General features: G+C 39.4%; 1 protein-coding gene across 2 annotated transcripts in view; it reads left to right on the forward strand.

The window, feature by feature from the left end:
- Nucleotides 1–18,678, forward strand: part of brsk2a (BR serine/threonine kinase 2a) — a 241,652-nt gene that overhangs the window by 176,222 nt on the left and 46,752 nt on the right. For both annotated transcript variants that reach the window (XM_036575781.1, XM_036575780.1), the window contains exons 5-7: nt 8,756–8,872; nt 15,220–15,253; nt 15,370–15,438. In XM_036575781.1, coding sequence (XP_036431674.1) covers nt 8,756–8,872; nt 15,220–15,253; nt 15,370–15,438 — 220 coding nt within the window. The remainder of the gene's footprint in view (nt 1–8,755; nt 8,873–15,219; nt 15,254–15,369; nt 15,439–18,678) is intronic.

Genomic DNA, 18,678 nt, shown 5'->3' on the forward strand with positions numbered 1-18,678 from the left:
GTGTTTCCTGCCTTCCACCTGGTGGAAAACAGGGATAGGCTCCAGCACCCCTGCAACCCAGGAGGATAAGCGGCTTAGAAGACGGATGAATGAATGAATGAATGAATAATAATAATAACTGATGACTACTGTTAGAGGCCTATCAGAGTAACCAATGAGAAACAGATCTGTAAAAACCAGCTACTTCTGTTAGAAGCGTATCACAGTGAAAATGGGAGTTTAATTAATGAAAACCAAAGGCTACAGTTAGAAGCCTGTCATGACCATTACTATAGTTTTACAGTTTTCTAAGTTAGTCTTAAAGGTGTATTAATAGTTTTAGTTTTGCTTTTATTTTCTGAAAAGGTTTAGTTTCTAGCATTATGATAAAAACTGTGGTAGCAGTTTTTAACGTAATTTTATTAAATTAGCCCAACAGTACACTGAGGTCTGAGCTCTTTTTGGCTTCATCTTTCCTTGGAGAGCCAAACATGGGAGGCATCCACTTCTTAACTCCTATTCATGCTCTCAAAAGAAAAAACTAAACTAAACTAAATTGAAGTTTTTCTGTTTTTGTTTTTTTTTTCCTCAGTAATTCTATTTAGTTTAGTCTGTTTAGTCTATTTAGTTAGTGTTTGGACAATAAAGCTTCGATTTAGTTTTTTGTGTGTTTTTGAAAACTTTCAACTTTTTAAAAAATGTTTTTATCTTTATTGCAGTTAACAAGCACATTTTTTCACTCTTAGTTTTCGTTTTAGTAGTAGTCAACTTTAGTTAACTATAATATCCCTGGTCTTGACGATACGTTAGTGTGAGGCAGGTGTCCAAGTCTGAATAGTTCTAGTTCGAGTCTGTTCGGTGAGGCTTTGTGCACAGCAGAGTAAATGTTAATGTTATCCATTTTCTCAGACCTTTCAGCTACAAATTTCAACTGAATAATGTACAAACTTGCACAGAGTGGCAGCTCTCCACAGAGAGAGATATAGAGTGCAAAACTAGATAGATGAGACATAGATGAAAATACAATTAGACTTTGGTTGCTTTACTTACTTTTGGTCTCTTGGTCACTGTGATGGAAATCAGAGACCTGCTCTGATGGCTGAAAGTGAACCTGCCCTGTTCTGAGCATCTGAGCTGGGCAGGTGGTATGTGCAGAGGGGCTGTGGTAATGGAGATGTGTTGATATCGATTTGTGGGGCGGTATGGAGGTGAGACCCATTTCGCTCGCTCAATGAGAGCGGCAGTGACACAGGCTCCACCGCGCTCTGCTCTCCTCCTTTATTCCCGCCCACCAGTGGCCATTCAGCTCACAGGAAATGATCAATGAGCTACTATATGAGCATGTGCTGCCGCGCCCCCTACTTATGTAGTAATTATAGCAGCTTCTGCACTGAAAGACCCGCTTCTGTCACATGGCCCGCCAGTGATTGGAGTCCTAAGGCACATGTGGGGGCGAGATAAAGACCGTTCGTCACATGGAACGGCTCGCAGCGAGCAGGCATCAGAGCGCAGATTGCAGCAGGCTGGAACAGGGCTTTAGAAGCTGCCTCTGACTCACTCCACTCCTACCCGCTCCACTGATGAATGAGCCATGAAACTCTGCGCATTACCCCATCCTCTTAGTTCACGAGCGGCACTCACCGCACTCACAGCACTGACTCACAGTACAGCCACTAAAAAAGCACCCAGGTCTGCATTCTTTTGCATTTTTGGTCCTTGTTATTGAGTTTCAGGCCCATGTGTGCACCTATGATATAAGGCCAGTGACTTACTTCAGTGTGACACTTGGTACTTGTTTTGCCTATTGACTCTTAAAATATATTATATATATATATATATATATATATATATATATATACACTAATACTTGTGGTTTCTTTGCATACAAGGCAACTTATTTTAAATTGAGTAAAAGAAATTCTTCATACTGGTGGTCTCTACATCTTCTCCTGTTTGAGTACCACCATCTATAATGCTTTATTAGTTTACAACTGTTGGCTACCTTTGCATTGTTACATCTGCATTGCAGTCAGTTGTGTCAAGGACCATATTTTTTTCCATATTATTTTATAACTACATATTGTAGTTACACTATGTGAATAATTACTAAATGTGCTTCAAACAAGATATTGTCTCACTGGCTGACATGGCAACTTTCTCGTGGGCCAAATTAAACACCCTACCCATTCTGCCCACTTTGGGCAGCTGCTTTCAGACCAATATTATTTAAACATTTGAACAATTCTAATTCTTATTTAAAGACTTTAGACAGCCCTGGTGCCAGAATACAATGAGAGGGGCATTCAAAAGCCATAAAGGTGAGAAGTGTAAAGTCTGTCTAAAGGAACCACACATTCAGGAGAAATCAAGAGGACAGCCACATTTTCAGCAAATCACAAGTCTGCACATTAAGGAACTGATTTATCTTCCCACAACATACAGTGCATCCCCACAGTGCAGCCAGTACTTGATGAATTCAAACCCCACTATGTTAATCAATGTAGCTCTTTATATTGGGGCACATGGCAAGCAGTAGCAGTGCATGTGAAGTTGAGTTTCATTTTGATTGTTTTTTGTCACCTATTGCTATAGAAGCATGTACAGAAAGTAGTGGGTAGTGGATGGTAGGGCATTGCCCCACTAAATGTCCCCTTGGCACCGGGCTGATTTCAGCAATCTGCTATATGTTGACCTTCACTGCACAGGTACTCAGACTTTGAATCTTGTTTCCAGCCCTCGATTTTATATTCCCTGGTAGACATGACACTAGGTGGCCAATCAGTTTCATCAACAGTTGAATTAACTGTCAGTGATTATAAAACTGTGGACTGAAAACTGGATTTATGTTCATGTACTTTCACAAAACACAAGTTGCTTTACATAGCATTGGTATTTGATCGGTGCATAGATTTAGATATCAGAATTGGCACTGGGAGAGAAGAAGTTAAGTCAGTATGTCATAATTAGAGATTTTATTTTCATAGTACTTGGGCTTTGTGATTATACTCCGTGATTTTGAGTTAGCTGTCTGGCTGTTTGTTAGTCCAGACAATCGCCACTCTTTTTTTTTCCTCCCCTTTTTGTCCGTATGTCTTTGTTGTTTCTGTCTGTGCCTGCAGGTGGGTCTGTTTTCCAAAAGTGACTTTAAACTTAAAAGTTTGCATATCTGATAATAGAAAACATTTTTTAACGTTGGCAAGAACTTAACTAGGGACAATAGCTAGCATGAGGGGAACATAGACATCCTCAAACAAGGAGGAAAAAGAGAGAACAAGGAAACTAAAAAGCAGTCTTTTTAATAATTAGACTGCAGTGAAGCAAGAGCAGTGCGCCATTAGCCGGCACAAGCACAATCCCATGCACTAGCTGTTGTCTCTCTGCATTAAAATAATGGAGTATTTTGGGAGGCTCGTTCGGCCTGTAATTGGGTCAATGGGCCCTTAAGAGTTGGAGAGGAAAATGAGGGGAAATAGAGAGGAGAGGAGGAGAGCCAGGCTTTGTCTTTAATGCTAGCATGAACACTTCACTTTACCTACTTCTGACTCTGCTGTTGTTCATGGTGAGGCATATTCATTAAATAGCAGGAGTAAATGGCTAAAGAGTTCTGATGATGATGTTAAACGGATGCTTAATGTATTACCAAGTGAAGATATGCATATTTATGTGTTATGTATGTAATATACACCGATCAGCCACTTCATTAAGTACACCTCCTTCTGTCTACACTTACTGTCCATTTTATCAGCTCCACTTACCATATAGGAGCACTTTGTAGTTCTATAATTACAGACTGTAGTCCATCTGTTTCTCTGCACAGTTTTTTGGCCCTCTTTCACCCTGTTCTTCAGAGGTCAGGACCCTGACAGAACCACTACAGAGCGGTGTAATTTAGGTGATAGATCATTCTCAGCATTGCAGTGACATTGACGTGGTGGTAATGCGTTATCGTGTTGCGCTGGTCTGAGTGGATCAGGCACAGTTTTTAAACACCTCAGTGTCAGTGACTGAGATTAGTCCACCATCCAAAAATATCCAGCCAACAGCATCCTGTGACCACTGATGAAGGACTAGAAGATGACTAAAGCAAACCGATGATCTGCTGTCTCTGACTTTACATTTACGAGGTTGACTGACAAGCTATGTGTGTGTAATAGAGTGGACAGTGAGTGGACACAGTATTTAAAACTCCAGCAGCACTGCTGTGTCTGATTCACTCGTACCAGCACAACATACACTAACATGCCGCCAGCACATTAGTGTCACTGCAGTGCTGAGAATGATCCACCACCCAAATAATACCTGCTCTGTGGTGGTCCTGTGGGGGTCCTGACCACTGAAGAACAGTGTAAAAAGGGCTAACAAAGTATGCAGAGAAACAGATGGACTACAGGCTCTGGTTCACCTATATGGTAAATGAAGCTGATAAAAAGAAAATAGAGTGTAGATACAAGGTAGGTGCACTTAACAAAGTGGCTGTTTGGTGTAAAGTCTTCTACACTGAAGTTACAGCCAATGTCAATTGCAGTTTTATAACCACAGAAGATGGAAAGACCTTCATTAAGACATTATCATGCATTTTTTTGTTTCTCCTTTTCAGAAGGTAGTGTTTGAGGTTTTTTGTGTCTGTGTGTTTGTTTGTGTAGGTGGCTGTTTGTCTGTCTGTCTGCCAGTGGTGACTGAGCTGAAATGAATGTGTATGATTTAATTAAATGTAATCAAATGTTCAGATTTTTAGGAGGTTGTTTTTCGTTGCTGTCCAAAGAAAAACAAGTATCTCAAAAAGCAGCTTGACAAGAGATGGCAAAAAACATTAACGTTTAATGCAAGTTAATGTACTGAGATTTTATTCCAAGCAGTTTTGGGAATTTCTATTGGTCCATGTGAAAGGCAGCTGCTGCAATCAAAGAATGTAAAAAATAAAAAAATAATAAAAAAAACGGAGATACTTGTCTTTATTTTTTTTGACAGCAATGAATTTAAGGCCATACATGTTTATATCATTAAAGTCAACATGAATTGGAAGTCATAGTGCATTTTCCTTCCACACTTTGACATATTTCCAAGTGAAACACGGCATGAGGGAGGGTCTGTCAGCTAGATTACCACTTCGATCAGTGACATGTTTGATTCGCTCCTCATTATCCTTATTTAAATCTCTGTTGAGAACACATTTGTTTTCACTGTGCTTTCAGTGTTCCTTTTGTCTTTGAATGTAAGGTCTACTAGTGCCTGACATGTTCATGCTCTATGATTGTAAAGACTACTTGAGCATGGGAAAGGAGCAATTTAAATAAAAGTGATGACAACAACAGGTGGTGGAGGTGGTGGTAAAGGGAGGTTAAACATGATATATTGGTTATTATTACTTTTCCCCGCCCACTGTTTCATGGTGATATAATGAAAACTCAAAAGATGTTTTCAAAGGAAGTAAAAGTCACTACAGTTTATTCAAAGATTATGAGTAAACAAAAGTTATGTCTTTTAATGGTTTGGTATGATAAATCATGCTTAATATGACCAGGGACAAGAACTAACCAGATAAAAATGTCAGTTTTGATATCAAGTTGGGTTAGACATCACCTATACTAATGTCACCACCAATGCAGCCAGTGTCACTAGTTTTTTAACCAAAAAAGATGCAAATGTTTGTATTATGACATGCAGTGTCTTCTATCTCACAAGGCATCTTCACATAAAGTAAATGAATGATCACAGGGTTGGCAACTGCATTTTAAAATCTCATATCACACAGAGAGAAAGCCACTGTGATTTTAGGACCCCAGTGTCTAACATGATACCTGATAGCATCAGAAAGCTGCAGACGCTGTTTGTGGCTGTGGGCGCACTAGCATATTCTTTATGCTTATGTTCGCTCCCCGCTGGTGCTTTCATGATTAGCAGCAGAGGATGGAGGCATTTAGATGAAGCCTTGGTGAGGCTTGATTATCAACCAGCAGAACGATAAATCTGCAGTCAGTGATATCAGCATGCGCAGGCAGAGAGATTACAGAGGTTGGGCAATATTACTTTGGCAGTTTTTTTTTCTTCCCAAACAGTCGTTTTGGATATTGTGGGCCTGGCAGTTAATAAAGTACGCAACTGCAATTAGTCTATTTAATCTTACAGCAGGATTAAATAGTGCTTTCCCATGGCTTTATGGCGGGCTATGTCAGGGAGTTAGGTCTATACATGTGCTTGGTGGGGGCGGGTGCTGCGTTTATTAATTCACTCGCTTGTCAGTTTATCTCTCGTGTGAATTAGGCTGTACTTTGGTTTGAAAAGCTTTGGGGACATTTCTCAAAAGGATGGAAGAAGAACACTGTTCCCATGCACTGCTGTGCTGATACATGGACCACACATGCAGAGAATAAAGACACACTAGGACTCTGTAAGCTTCAGGCGTTCTGTAGCCTTTGCCTTTTGAAAAGTCTAGTTTTCAAAAGGTAAAGTCTAAAGGTTCAAAGGTTTCTGGAGTTCAGCCCTGACCCAGCATACCTTGTATTCAAACTTCTGTGTTCTACTTGCTGCACCAACGTCATCCAATCGAACTGCCATCATCTGATAAAGTAAACACTACTTAGGCTATACTTTACTGTGCAGACCTTTCTCCATTGTGTATGATTATTACATAAAAGAAGGAAGTGCTGTTGCTATGCATTACTGTGCTCAGAGCTGGACGGACTACTTTGAAAAAGTAGGGATGGCTGAATATATAATATAATAATATGAATGTATTCATATTCCAGTATTTCCTCTAGGATTTTTTTCAGCAGCAATGGCAGGCCCACACTCCAACCCCCCACAATGTTTAGATAGATCAGATGTAGTTTTTTGTTATGCAGTCAAGTTTGTTGTATAGTGGCAAATTCGTTGTCATTTCCAATCCGCCTAGTTTTATTTGGCTACAACTACACAATCTCTGTAATGCATTTTAAGCCATTTTCACACCTATCAGACCACTATGTGATAGCTTTCTGTGCATATGTGAACATAGCAAATGATTTCAGGTGAATTCAGCACACCAACAGATTAACCAAACTTCTGAGGTGGTCTTAATAAGTTGTGGTTTATTTTGTGGTCCAATTGATTTATGTATTGTGAAAAGAAAAATGGCCCGGGTTTGCTTTGTATTTTGCTCTATGAGGCTTACTATATGTACACAGCTACAGTCTTCCAGCATTTTGCGGTTAAAAACGGACTAATCAGGAAAATCTCACAAAGAAACAGCTGCACTGGCTTAATAAAGGAATAAGCCATGAGAGTCCATGTGTTACAGTGATTTTACTACAGCTTGAAACTTGGTTCAGCCAATCATAGCCATAGTTTTCCAAAAGCATCAGCGTAAGATCATCTTAACTATTAGAAAGGGCATTCAGTTTGATACTCGCTCTACCATTTAGGAATCATATTTGTGCTGAGATGCTAAGATTTACTTGAACAACACTGGGATCTGAGTAAGTGGTCTGAAATCTCATTAGTACTGAACAGGACCAGAAAGAGAAGTGAGTCCTCTTTAAAGTTGACTTACATTGTGAACACAATAAAAACTGAGGTCAGTTGCAACAGGTTGCCTTTTAGTTTCACTTTTAACATAAGTGATACACATGTACATGTTGGTACATGTTGACCTCCAGAGCTTAGTTCTCTCTATAAACAGCACCTCTGTCCACTCTTTTCTGCTTTTTAGCTGCGCTGAGACACACTCTGAATTAGCATGGAGCTGGGAGTGATGTGGGAGGCAGGAGGGAAGCATTATTATGTAAAGCAGCTCATCTGCGCTGTCTGCGGTCATCTGGGCTCTTAACATCAGGCACTGGAACAGCAGGCATCTGTCATCCTCCCCCGCTGTGCCAGCCGGACGGCTAGCGCCCAGGAGAGAAAGAGAGAGAAAACGAAGTTTAAAAGGCAGTCGGTAGTCATTGACAGCCCCGCAGCTACAATGCTAATTCTGTGAACTAACGCTTTTTATCTTATTTTGTACGAACCTGCCCTTTTTAAAAAGCTGTGGTCATCACTTTTTTTTCTGTACTTTGTATGCTAACACAGACATCTATCCTGTAAAGGCCATGACACACTGACCCAGTGTTCCCCTACAAACATCAACATTCTAATGTTGGCCTTCTACTGTGCCAGATTAAGAATTGACAGGCCAACTGAACTAAATGTGAACACAGGAGAACATTTTAGAACAGTGTAAATGTGAGAAAATGTTCTTAAGACTCTTAACAATTGACCTAACCTTGCTCCACTCATAAATGTCTTCTGTTTAAAGATTGTGTTGCAAAGTTGTATGAGGGTTAGAATGTTGGCAGAATTCACAACTAAATCAGTATAGACATTGTAGTGCACTACAGTTTTAGTCAATTTGAATTTAGGATTATATTAATTAAAGTAATTGTTAGAATTTTTCTTTTTCTTTTGATATGTATATATTATATGTATATGTCACTGTTTTTGGTGGGAGGCAGGAGGGAAGCATTTGCATGTGGATTTGACATTAGGTTTAAATAATATATTTTATAATATAATTTTAATATGTCTTTGCATAGAGCATGTTTGTCAGTTTTTCACAAACAGTGTTTTTCAAATTAGTCCTGGAATTTTCTTCCAGTACACAGTTGCTATGAAAGAACGTATTTCTGGGCAGAGCATGGATGGGTCAGTTATAGAGATTTTTTTTTTAAAAGAGAATTTTGTGTCAGCGTGTCAAGGCTAAAAGTAAGTACCCAGCTATATCTACTGTAGGTTGATTTCACTTTTCATTTTCCCCACACAGCCACAGGGACCTGAAGCCTGAGAACCTGCTGCTAGATGAAAAGAACAACATTAGGATAGCAGACTTCGGCATGGCCTCTCTGCAGGTGGGGGACAGCCTCTTGGAGACCAGCTGTGGGTAAGTACAACTGACCGGTGCTCCATATAACAGAGCAGCAGTGGCTTTATCTTTATCCAAGTGAACATCAAAAGTCATTTATGGGTGTTCTTAGTGATTATGTGTATCCGGCATACACAAGAGCTTTATTAATACAATGTTTTGCTTATTAGTGAATCTATCAAAAGTCGTTTTTTCTTGTTAATGGCAGAAACATGTGCAATACGCATGCTTTATTATGGAGTGCATGCCTCTGCACATTCTCTCTCCCCTCTTCTCTTATTTCCTGCTCTCTCTCACATTCTCACACTCTCTCATGCTCTGAAATTGACAGAAAGCGAGCCGCCTCTCTCATTACTTGCTGTGAGCTGAGGGCCGCGGTTGGGTGGAGGCATTGCTGGCTCAGGAGCGGAAACGGACCTTTAAATGAAATTAGCTGTTATGAAAGCAGCATGGCCTCTCCTCCTCCCCATAGGTTTGCTCTAATGAGGTCAGCAGTGTATGAGGAGGGAGAGAGACAGCTGCTTTAGATCCTGCACACACACACACACACACACACACACACACACTAGCTCCTTCTCCCTCTCTCATCTCTTTCGTTTTTGAAGGGCTCTACAGAAGAAACGGTGGTTTTGGATCAGGGTTGGCACTCATGAATACCTCTGTGCATCTCTGTTTGAAAGCCAACACTACAACCACACTGCTCAATATAAGAAAGAGCTAGAAAGATTTGGATAGATATTGCTGCTGTCATAAGAAAACTAGGGCTGCATATAATGATTACTTCTATAATAAAAGGATCTATTGATTTTTTTTTTCCAATTAATCAACTAATCAAATGATTGTTTTTGTTTCAGTAGGAAATAAATTCAAGTGATGGCACAAAAACTCTTGAATTTTAAAATTCATCAAATTGCTTTTGTTTGTTACTGCTACACTTATTTCTCAGATGAAATTCTTGTACTGTGGCATGCCAGAATTTACAAATGTCCCATAGCAATAGTTGTCTGCTGAATCAATAGAATGACTGAATACAAGAAATAAGAGTTAAAAAAGAAAGCTTTCATTTTTTATTGAAGCATCCAACAGTCGATAAAAAGAAAAAAAAACTTTATATTACTTCTTCTATCATTTACCATCTATTTTTATTTTTATTTATACCTCTCCTGTTTCAGCACACGTTTCATTATTTACTTTCGTATGCAAGTTTGGGCACCCCTGGTCAAATGACATATTGTGTTAATTCCAGTGAAAATATAGTTAACACAGTAGCAGCTGCTTATTGGCTGAATTTAACATATTGAGCAAAAAGTAAAACATAAATATGGCCTGTGCAGAAGTATATTTTCTTTTTTTTGTTTGTTTTTGTTTATCTTAAATCTTAATCAATTATCAGCAAACATAATTTGACTGAGGGTGTTTTGCATATGACTGTATCTATTCCCTATTTTTGTGTCTGTTTATATGATTCTGAGTGGCGTCTATCTTAGTGCACAGACATTGGCAAGTTTTCTATATTAAAATTACTATGTTTATGGCTTGCATGCACAACTAGCATGTTCGTGATTTTTACGACTGTATATTTTACAGATTTTAAGTCTTACCACTCACTTCATCCCTAAATCATCTTAAAACAGACTTATAATCACATCATTGTGCACTATTGTTATCCTCCCCATACAACAGAAATGTTCCTCTCTTCCGTTAAATGTTCTTTGTCCAACATGTAGCATAATTTTACCTTTAATAGGCTGATATTAGCTAGTTTGGCTAGCTTGTTAAAAGCACTTTCCTACTACCAGCGGTAGGAGAAAACGTGTTGGGACTTTGGTGCTTTCTCTTCATTTCGTTTGTGCATCATTGGTTTGAAATGCTACCTCCGCTTAGCTCGCTGTGACTTTGTGGGTTGTGCTTTCTTGAGTTTATCTCCCTTTGCTGTTACCATCGTTCAAAGTTCTGTCTGTGCCACAAACGATTTCTACTCATGATGCAACAAAATGACAGAAGCCATATTGCCCCATCTGTTTAGAGTGGAGTTTGGAGTTAATGCACATATGAGCATCATAGGGCACTTTTTTAAATTAAACAACATGAAGACAATAAAAAATCCACACCAACTTTTTTTTTAGAATGGGTATAAATCACAGCCCTAAAGAAAATCTCAGACTATTTTAATTTCTTATTAAATCTATTTTTAGAAAGCAAACTTTTTCAAATTGCTTTGTTTTTCTATTCCAATAAAGTCACTATTTTGGAGACATGAGATTTTCTTAGTGATATGCATTTATGATAAATTCTTGAGTGATATTCTCTAACTAAACTGACTGTTAAGAAGAAAAAGGGTAATGGACACTGGGTCTGTTTATAAACAGCAAAAATAAGGATGTAAACACTCATTGGGCCATACATTACTGTGGAAAGGTTTGGGGAATGCTTTCTATTGTTTTAAGATTAGAACTGATGCAATATAAGCACGGAGAATAAAGACACACAGGGACACTGTAAGCTCCAGGCGTTCTGCAGCCTTTACCTTTTGAAACGTCCAGAGGTTCAGAGGTTTCCTGAGTTCAGCCCTGACCTGGCGTACCTTTCATCCAAACCTGTGTGTTCTACTTGCTGCTCTAGCATCATCCAATCATTGTGTTGTGCCCCAGGTCCTCATAAGGCAGGGGCAAACAGGGCATGTGTGTCACACTGCAGCCCCTGGTACCATGACTCAGCAATGGAGATCAGAATGAATCAGCACTTGCATCATCAAACCTGAATGTACTTTTATGGTAAATTTATTGTTAAATTTATATTTTAGTCAAGTGAACTCAATCTAGAGCTGTTGAACCTGCTGACACGACACTGACTAATTAAGGTTAAGGACTATAAGGCTGATGTCATTAGATTAGTCATATGGAAGGCCTATGCTTTCTATTCAGTAAGATGCTAGCACTAATGACAAACATTCATGATATCAACAGGGAGATGCTAACGATAATGATAAAGCCTCAGTCATGACATCAACAGGGAGATACTAACGATAATGATAAAGCCTCAGTCATGACATCAACAGGGAGATGCTATTACTAATGATAAAGCCTCTTGACATCAACACAGAGGTGCTACCAAGAATGACAACCCTCATCACATCAGCGCAGAGATGGTAGTGCTAATGACAAACCCTTATCACAAGGACTGTCACAATCATGAAATACTAGCAGATTGTTCGTACACGTTAAAAATGTTAGCATTAGCTATCCAAAAAATTATTTAAAAAAAAACATGTTAGAGCACCAAGTTAGATGTTTCAGTGAGTCCCAGGATGTGTCTCAATTAATACCTGCTTTTATGTACATTTATTTGCCAAAACACCTACTTCATATTTCCTGGTTGTGTCGTAATCTAACAACTGCGAAAAATGGTGGCAGGCAGCTTAAAGAATTATGATCATCTAAATAGTTACAATCATGTCTAATTATTAAGACAGGCTGCTTATCAACACAAAGATTCTGGCACTAATGACAAATCCTCATCACATCAACATAGAAATGCTAGTGCTAATGACCAACCCTCTTGACATCAACACAGACACTAGCGTTAATGACATTAACACAGAGATTCTACCTCTAATGACAACTCGCATCACACCAACAAAGGTGCTAACACTAACAAACCCTGTCACATCAACACAAAGATGTTGACATTGACAAGGCCTCATCACATCAACACAGAGATGCTGGTACTCACTAGCCCTCATCACACTAGCTAGTGCTAATGATAAGCCCTCGTCACATCAGCACAGACATGGGAGCGCTAATAACAAACCCTCATTATATGAACACTGAGATGCTAGTGCTAATGACAAGCCTATCACATCAATGCAGAAATTGTAGTGCTAATGACAAACCCTCATCACATAGAGGGAGAGACTCGCACTATCACAGACCCTCATTACATCAACACAGAGATGCTAGTGCTAATGACAAACCCTCATCACATCAACTCTAGCACTATCACAAACTCTCAGTACATCAACACAAAGATGCTGGTACTGACTAGCCCTCATCGCACTTGCTAGTGCTAATAATAAGCCCTCACCACATCAGCACAGACATGGGAGTGCTAATAACAAACCTTCATAAGATGGTGGTGCTAATGACAAACCCTCATCACATAGAGAGAGAGACTCTCACAAATGCTCATTACATCAACACAGAGATGCTAGTGCCAATGACAAACCTCATCACATCAGCGCAGAAATGGTAGTGCTAATGACCAACTCTCATCACATCAACATAGAGATGGTTACACTAATGATAAACTCTCTTGACATCAACACAGAGATACTATCACTAATAAAAAAAAGCTTCATTACATCAACACAGATGCTAATGCTGGCAAATCCTCATCACATCAACATAGAGGTGTTAGTTCTAATGACAAACCCTCTTGACATCAACACAGGAGTGATGGCACTAACCTCACAACATCAACACAGAGGTGTTGGTGCTGACAAATCCTCATCACATCAACATAGAGCAGAAGACATCATCAGGGAGATGCTAACACTGATGACAAACCATGCATAGAGGCTGCTACTGTACGTTGAAGTCAAAAGGACTTATCTATAATTGGCCATTGATGGTCACATTTTTGGCCTGAGTCCTTTGTCTCAAGTTGGTAATCCAAGATGTGTCTGCATTTGACCCTCCTTTGACGCGTGTGAAGTAATCATCATGTCATTGCGTTATGGTTAATAAAGCACTGCTGGGGGGTTCTTGATAGACCTCACATGTTTAGAGAGAAGCAATGATGGAGCGACGATGACAGCTGTTAATTAACTACATTCATCTCTGACATCCGCACTACAGGTGGGTCTGAAAGCTAAGGTTTGCCGTAGGTGTTCTGCCTGCCCTTGAGATTGATTGACAGCACTTAGTTAATGGCTCCTTAGGGTACAGATGGGGAATTATCTTCTCAGTTTGTAACCGAGGCCTACCTTTAGGCCTCAAATATAGAGATGTCTTCTTTTCATTCACTCAGCACTATGTGAAGATATGTTTTGACAGCAAAGCTACAGCACTACCTTAGTCAATAATACTGAGAGTAACCGCCGGTTTCTGTTTTCACAGTACAAAACAACACACAAACCTTAGCAGTGGCACGTCAATCAAAACCCGAACCACTCCTTTTAGTCTTTCATGGCCCTTTAAATTGTTCCCTAACTTTTGTTTCTCGTTTTTGTTGTTATTGTTGTTGTTCTTATTGTGGTTGTTGATGGCTGCTGTGTAAATGAAAGGGGAAATGAGCTCTAGCGAATAGCTTGGAGAGGATTAATGCGCTGACACTCTTCCCCGTGGGGGTTCCCTCAAAAAGCCCATTCATTCTTTTAATGGCCCTCTATTTATCTCGCATTCCCTCTCATATCCGCCAGAAATCCAGCAGAAAGTTTTGCTCTCCTAATATCCCTGTCCCATATTTAATATCTCAGAGTTGCTTGTTTGAGAGGAAGGAGCTGAGCAAGGCTGCGATTTGTCGCGTCCCACAAATGTCGCGTTAATCAAAGCCATTATGGCCGAAAGGGGTAATTTCAGTGGCGGCATGTCAAAGGCAATATCTTTGAGTTTCACAACAATAAGAATAAGAGGAATACTGAGGGCGTAGATTTCAAGGTTGGAAAATTACAAGTTGAATTGGTAACTTAATATGCATTGCAGTGTCTTGGTGTCTCTAGTCATTAGAAATGAAGTGGGAGCTTTTTCTGATCTGAGTGAAATGGGTCTGCTGGCTTTACGCACACAGATTTTCTCTTGTGAGATCAGCCTCTCTAGTTCTTGGAGAGATTTTCCTCACTTTTTTGCCTTTGCCTTACTGGCTAGTTATAGTTAATGTTGAATCTGTTTGTATAATGAGGAACATCTCTCTAAAACAGTATGCTCATATTAGCATAGCTTTTGCTTATGGAGGCAGCGTGTGAAGTTGTTGCGGGTGTCAGCCAGTGCGTTTATTACTGTGAACCTTGACAGCTCGTGTGTTATCGTTATTTCTCCTGAATGCATCTGACAGTATTGTGTCTAACGAAAGCCCCTTGTTCACGCACAGTTTGAAGGGATCTGATCAGTACAGCAGCAGCACACGGCAGAGGAGGATTACTCACGACAGATAAATGATCGGGGAGCATGGCAGCACATAATAAAGGAATTACCGGGACATTTGTTAGTCTCTGGATTGTCTGCAGCCTGCTTTCTCCACCCAGCCCCTACTAACAGCTGTTTTATGAGAAACTGTCATGTATACACTGTGCACACAATTAGTATGTGGCCTTTTTTCCCCACTTGAGAGTCTGAACTAAAGCTCATGTTCTCCTCTTTTCTCCACAGGTCACCTCATTACGCCTGTCCTGAAGTCATCCGGGTGAGTGTGTACTGACAAAACTCACTGATGACGTTTTATATGTATATATGTATATGTTGTTGAAGTTGGATGTAACCTCTGATTTTGCTTCTCTGTCTCTTTCTCTTTTCTCTCAGGGGGAGAAATACGATGGGAGAAAAGCAGATGTATGGAGCTGTGGGGTCATTCTGTTTGCTCTCTTGGTGGTGAGTGCTGGCCAGTTTGTAGTTTCCCTTTAAACGCTTTTGTAGTCATTAAACGATTACGCTCTCTCATCCTTTTGTTCTTTTGATGAGTTTCACACTCAATATATCTTAGTGAATGAACTTTCATAAGAAAAACTAACTGTTATTTCTGTGGCATTATTTTGGCTCAGAGGTGGTAACAAGTCATTGGCCTGCAATTAACAACAAGTCTCAAGTCCCAAGTCAAGACAGATTAGACCTGAAACAAGTCCCAAATCAAGACAGGCTAGTCGAGTCAAGCTCCAAATCAAGACAGGTTAGTCCCGGTACAAGTTCCAAGTGAAGGACAGCTAGTCCCGAGTCAAGTTGCAAGTCAATACAGGCTGGTCCTGAAACAAGTTTCATGTCAGTACAAGGTGGTCCTGAGTCAAGTTCCATGTTAGTACAAGCAAGTCTCAAGTCAAGTTCCAAGTCAAGACAGTCTAGTCCTGAATGAAGTTCCAAGTCAAGACAGGCTGGTCCTGAGTCAAGTTCCAAGTTAAGACAGGCAAGTCTCTAGTCAAGTCCCAAGTCCTAAAGGTGGGAGTCCTAAACGAGTCAGGATACATTCTTCAGCAAATTTAGTGCCTGAACACGAACAAAGTTATGGTAGTTGTTATGTAGCATATTTAGTGATAGCCTGTTAAGTACCCTGCTCTTAAATCAGGATTACTGTTTTTTTTATTATTTATTATTTTTTATGGTACATGGATAACTATAATAGACACAGTAGAGCACACAAAATAGTGCTACACATTAACAAAAATTCCGAAGTTCTGTTGAACTTAACAGTTGAATAAAAATATGGCTACACCTGAAGATAATAACTGAAGATAATGATCTTGGTAGGCTGCCTGTTTTATGTAGCAAACACATCACAGCAGGTACTGCTTTTAGACTGACTAATAAAAAAAGATGGTAGTTTTTGCACATAGTGAAGTCTTATTGATGTTCAGTTGAGATTCCAGCTTATGGAGGGAACCTATAATTGTCACACTTGTCTCACTCAATGTCTGAAATAAAATAAGCAAAGGATAAACACAGTAGCACGTATTTGACAATGTTGATGTAGGGGGTCTGTATCATTGCAGGTCTGTCATGCCTATAGCCAGAAGCAAATCTGTTCTTTCTGCAGCCAGCTCGTCTCCACATTTCTTCCATTTTGGATCTCAAGTCTTTTTGAGTCACAAGGCCATAAGTTCAGGTTAAAGTCTGAGTAATTAGTGAACAAGTTAAAGTCAATTTGCAAGTCTTCGAGTCATCAAATTCATGACAAGTCTAACTTGAGTCCAAGTCAAATGACTTAAGTCCACCCCTCTGTATTGGCTTATAGTACCCTTTATGAAATGTACAAACCCCATTTCAGGAAAAGTTGAGACATTTTGTAAAATGCAATAAAAACAAAAATCTGTGATTTGTTAATTCTCTTGAATGTTTATTTAACTGACAAAAAAAAAGAAATGACTTTTATTATTTTGGCTGACCAACTTGATTGTATTTTGCAAATATAAACAAAGTTTGAATTTGAGGCCTGCAACACATTAAAAAGTTGGCATGAGACAAAATGTGAATGGAAAGTTTATAGAATATTCAAGTTACACTCTTTTGAAACATTGCACAAAAGAAGGTGAATTAGTTACAGGTGAGAGTCTCAAGCATGGGTATAAAAGGAACATCCATCAAAGGCTCGTCGTGGCTCACCACTTTTTTGTGCCAAACTTCATGAGAGAATTGTCAAGCAGTTCAAAAGGAAGACTGCAAAGAATTTAGATCTTTCACCATCTACCATACATAATATTGTGAAATTATTATGCTAAATTATTATCATGCTACTGTGTTAAATACAGCCACATGGGCTTGGGACTACTTTGGAAAACCATTGTCACTTAACACAGTTGCTGCAGTTGTTGAATCCAACTTCAAGCTCTGTTATGCAAGCCATACATCAATTCCATGGAAAAATGCCACAGTTCTCTGGGGCCGAGCTCATCTCAGATGGTGCGAAAGACAGTTGAAATGTGTGCTGTGGTCAAATGAATCCATGTTTCAGCTTGTTTTTGGGAAAAATGGACATTGAGCTCTCTGTGCCATAGACAAAAAGGAACATCCATACTTTTATCAACGAAAGGTGCAAAAGCCAGCATCTGTCATGTTATGGGGTGAATCAGTGCCTATAGCATGAGTGATGAGCATATGTGTGAAGGTACCATACAGAGGCATATATTGGAATTTTAGAGCGACATATGGTGCCATCAATATGACGTCTTTTCCTGGGAAGTTCATGGTTATTTCAGCAGGACAAGGCCAGGCCTCATTCTGCAAATGCTACAACAGCGTGGCTTTGTAGACACAGAGTGCATGTGCTTGATTTGCCTGCCTGCAGTCCAGATCTGTCTCCTGCTGAAAAGGAATGGTGCATCATGAAGGGGAGAATCAGACAATGATGACCACGGACTGTTGAGCAGCTGAAGTCTTGTATCAAGCAAGAATGGGCAAAAATGTATTTTGCAAATCTGGAATAATTAGTATCCTCAGTTCCCAAACATTATTGTTGGTGTTCATTATTATCAGTTTTTATACATTTTTATTATTGGTGAATGTTTATTGACTTAAAAAAATTGTAAAAAAAAAAAATGGTGGAAAATTTAGTAGATTTTTTTTTCTGCTCTTGAAAAACACTGGCTGCAATAGTAGCTGCTCCAGGACAAAGAGACCTTGTGGTCAGTGTTGAGAGCATTCTAAATGAATGACTCTGTCCATATTTCATATACCACTGTACTACCAGTACAAGGGCAAATATCTCCTTTCTAATTTAGCAGTGGATTTTCTTTTTTTTTTCCTTCTCTTCTCTTCTCTTCTCTTCTCTTCTCTTCTCTTCTCTTCTCTATTTTAGAGATTTGTATGTGCTGTAGCAGTGCTGTAAATGTAATAGTATCTATTGGAATGCACAGTATTGAAGCTCCAAACTCCTAAATAAATAGTGCAGACTCTGTTGGCAATGTACTTTTCTGCAAAATCACAAAAATCCTCCCGTACTCTGCCACTGGGACTGGAGTCAACATGCTCTCTCTAGCTTGTCTGTTTGGTATTTTCATTTGATTTTATCATTTTTGCTATTCACATTATTTCCATATTCCTTAGCCTCTACCAAAGTTGTTTTCTCCAAAGAAATAGCTCAGTTTTTCTCAGAGCAGAACAGTGAAGGAAAGAGTATGCCAGGAG

The sequence above is a fragment of the Colossoma macropomum genome, unplaced genomic scaffold (assembly GCF_904425465.1).
Source record: "Colossoma macropomum unplaced genomic scaffold, Colossoma_macropomum, whole genome shotgun sequence".
In the NCBI taxonomy this organism is placed as follows: domain Eukaryota; kingdom Metazoa; phylum Chordata; class Actinopteri; order Characiformes; family Serrasalmidae; genus Colossoma; species Colossoma macropomum.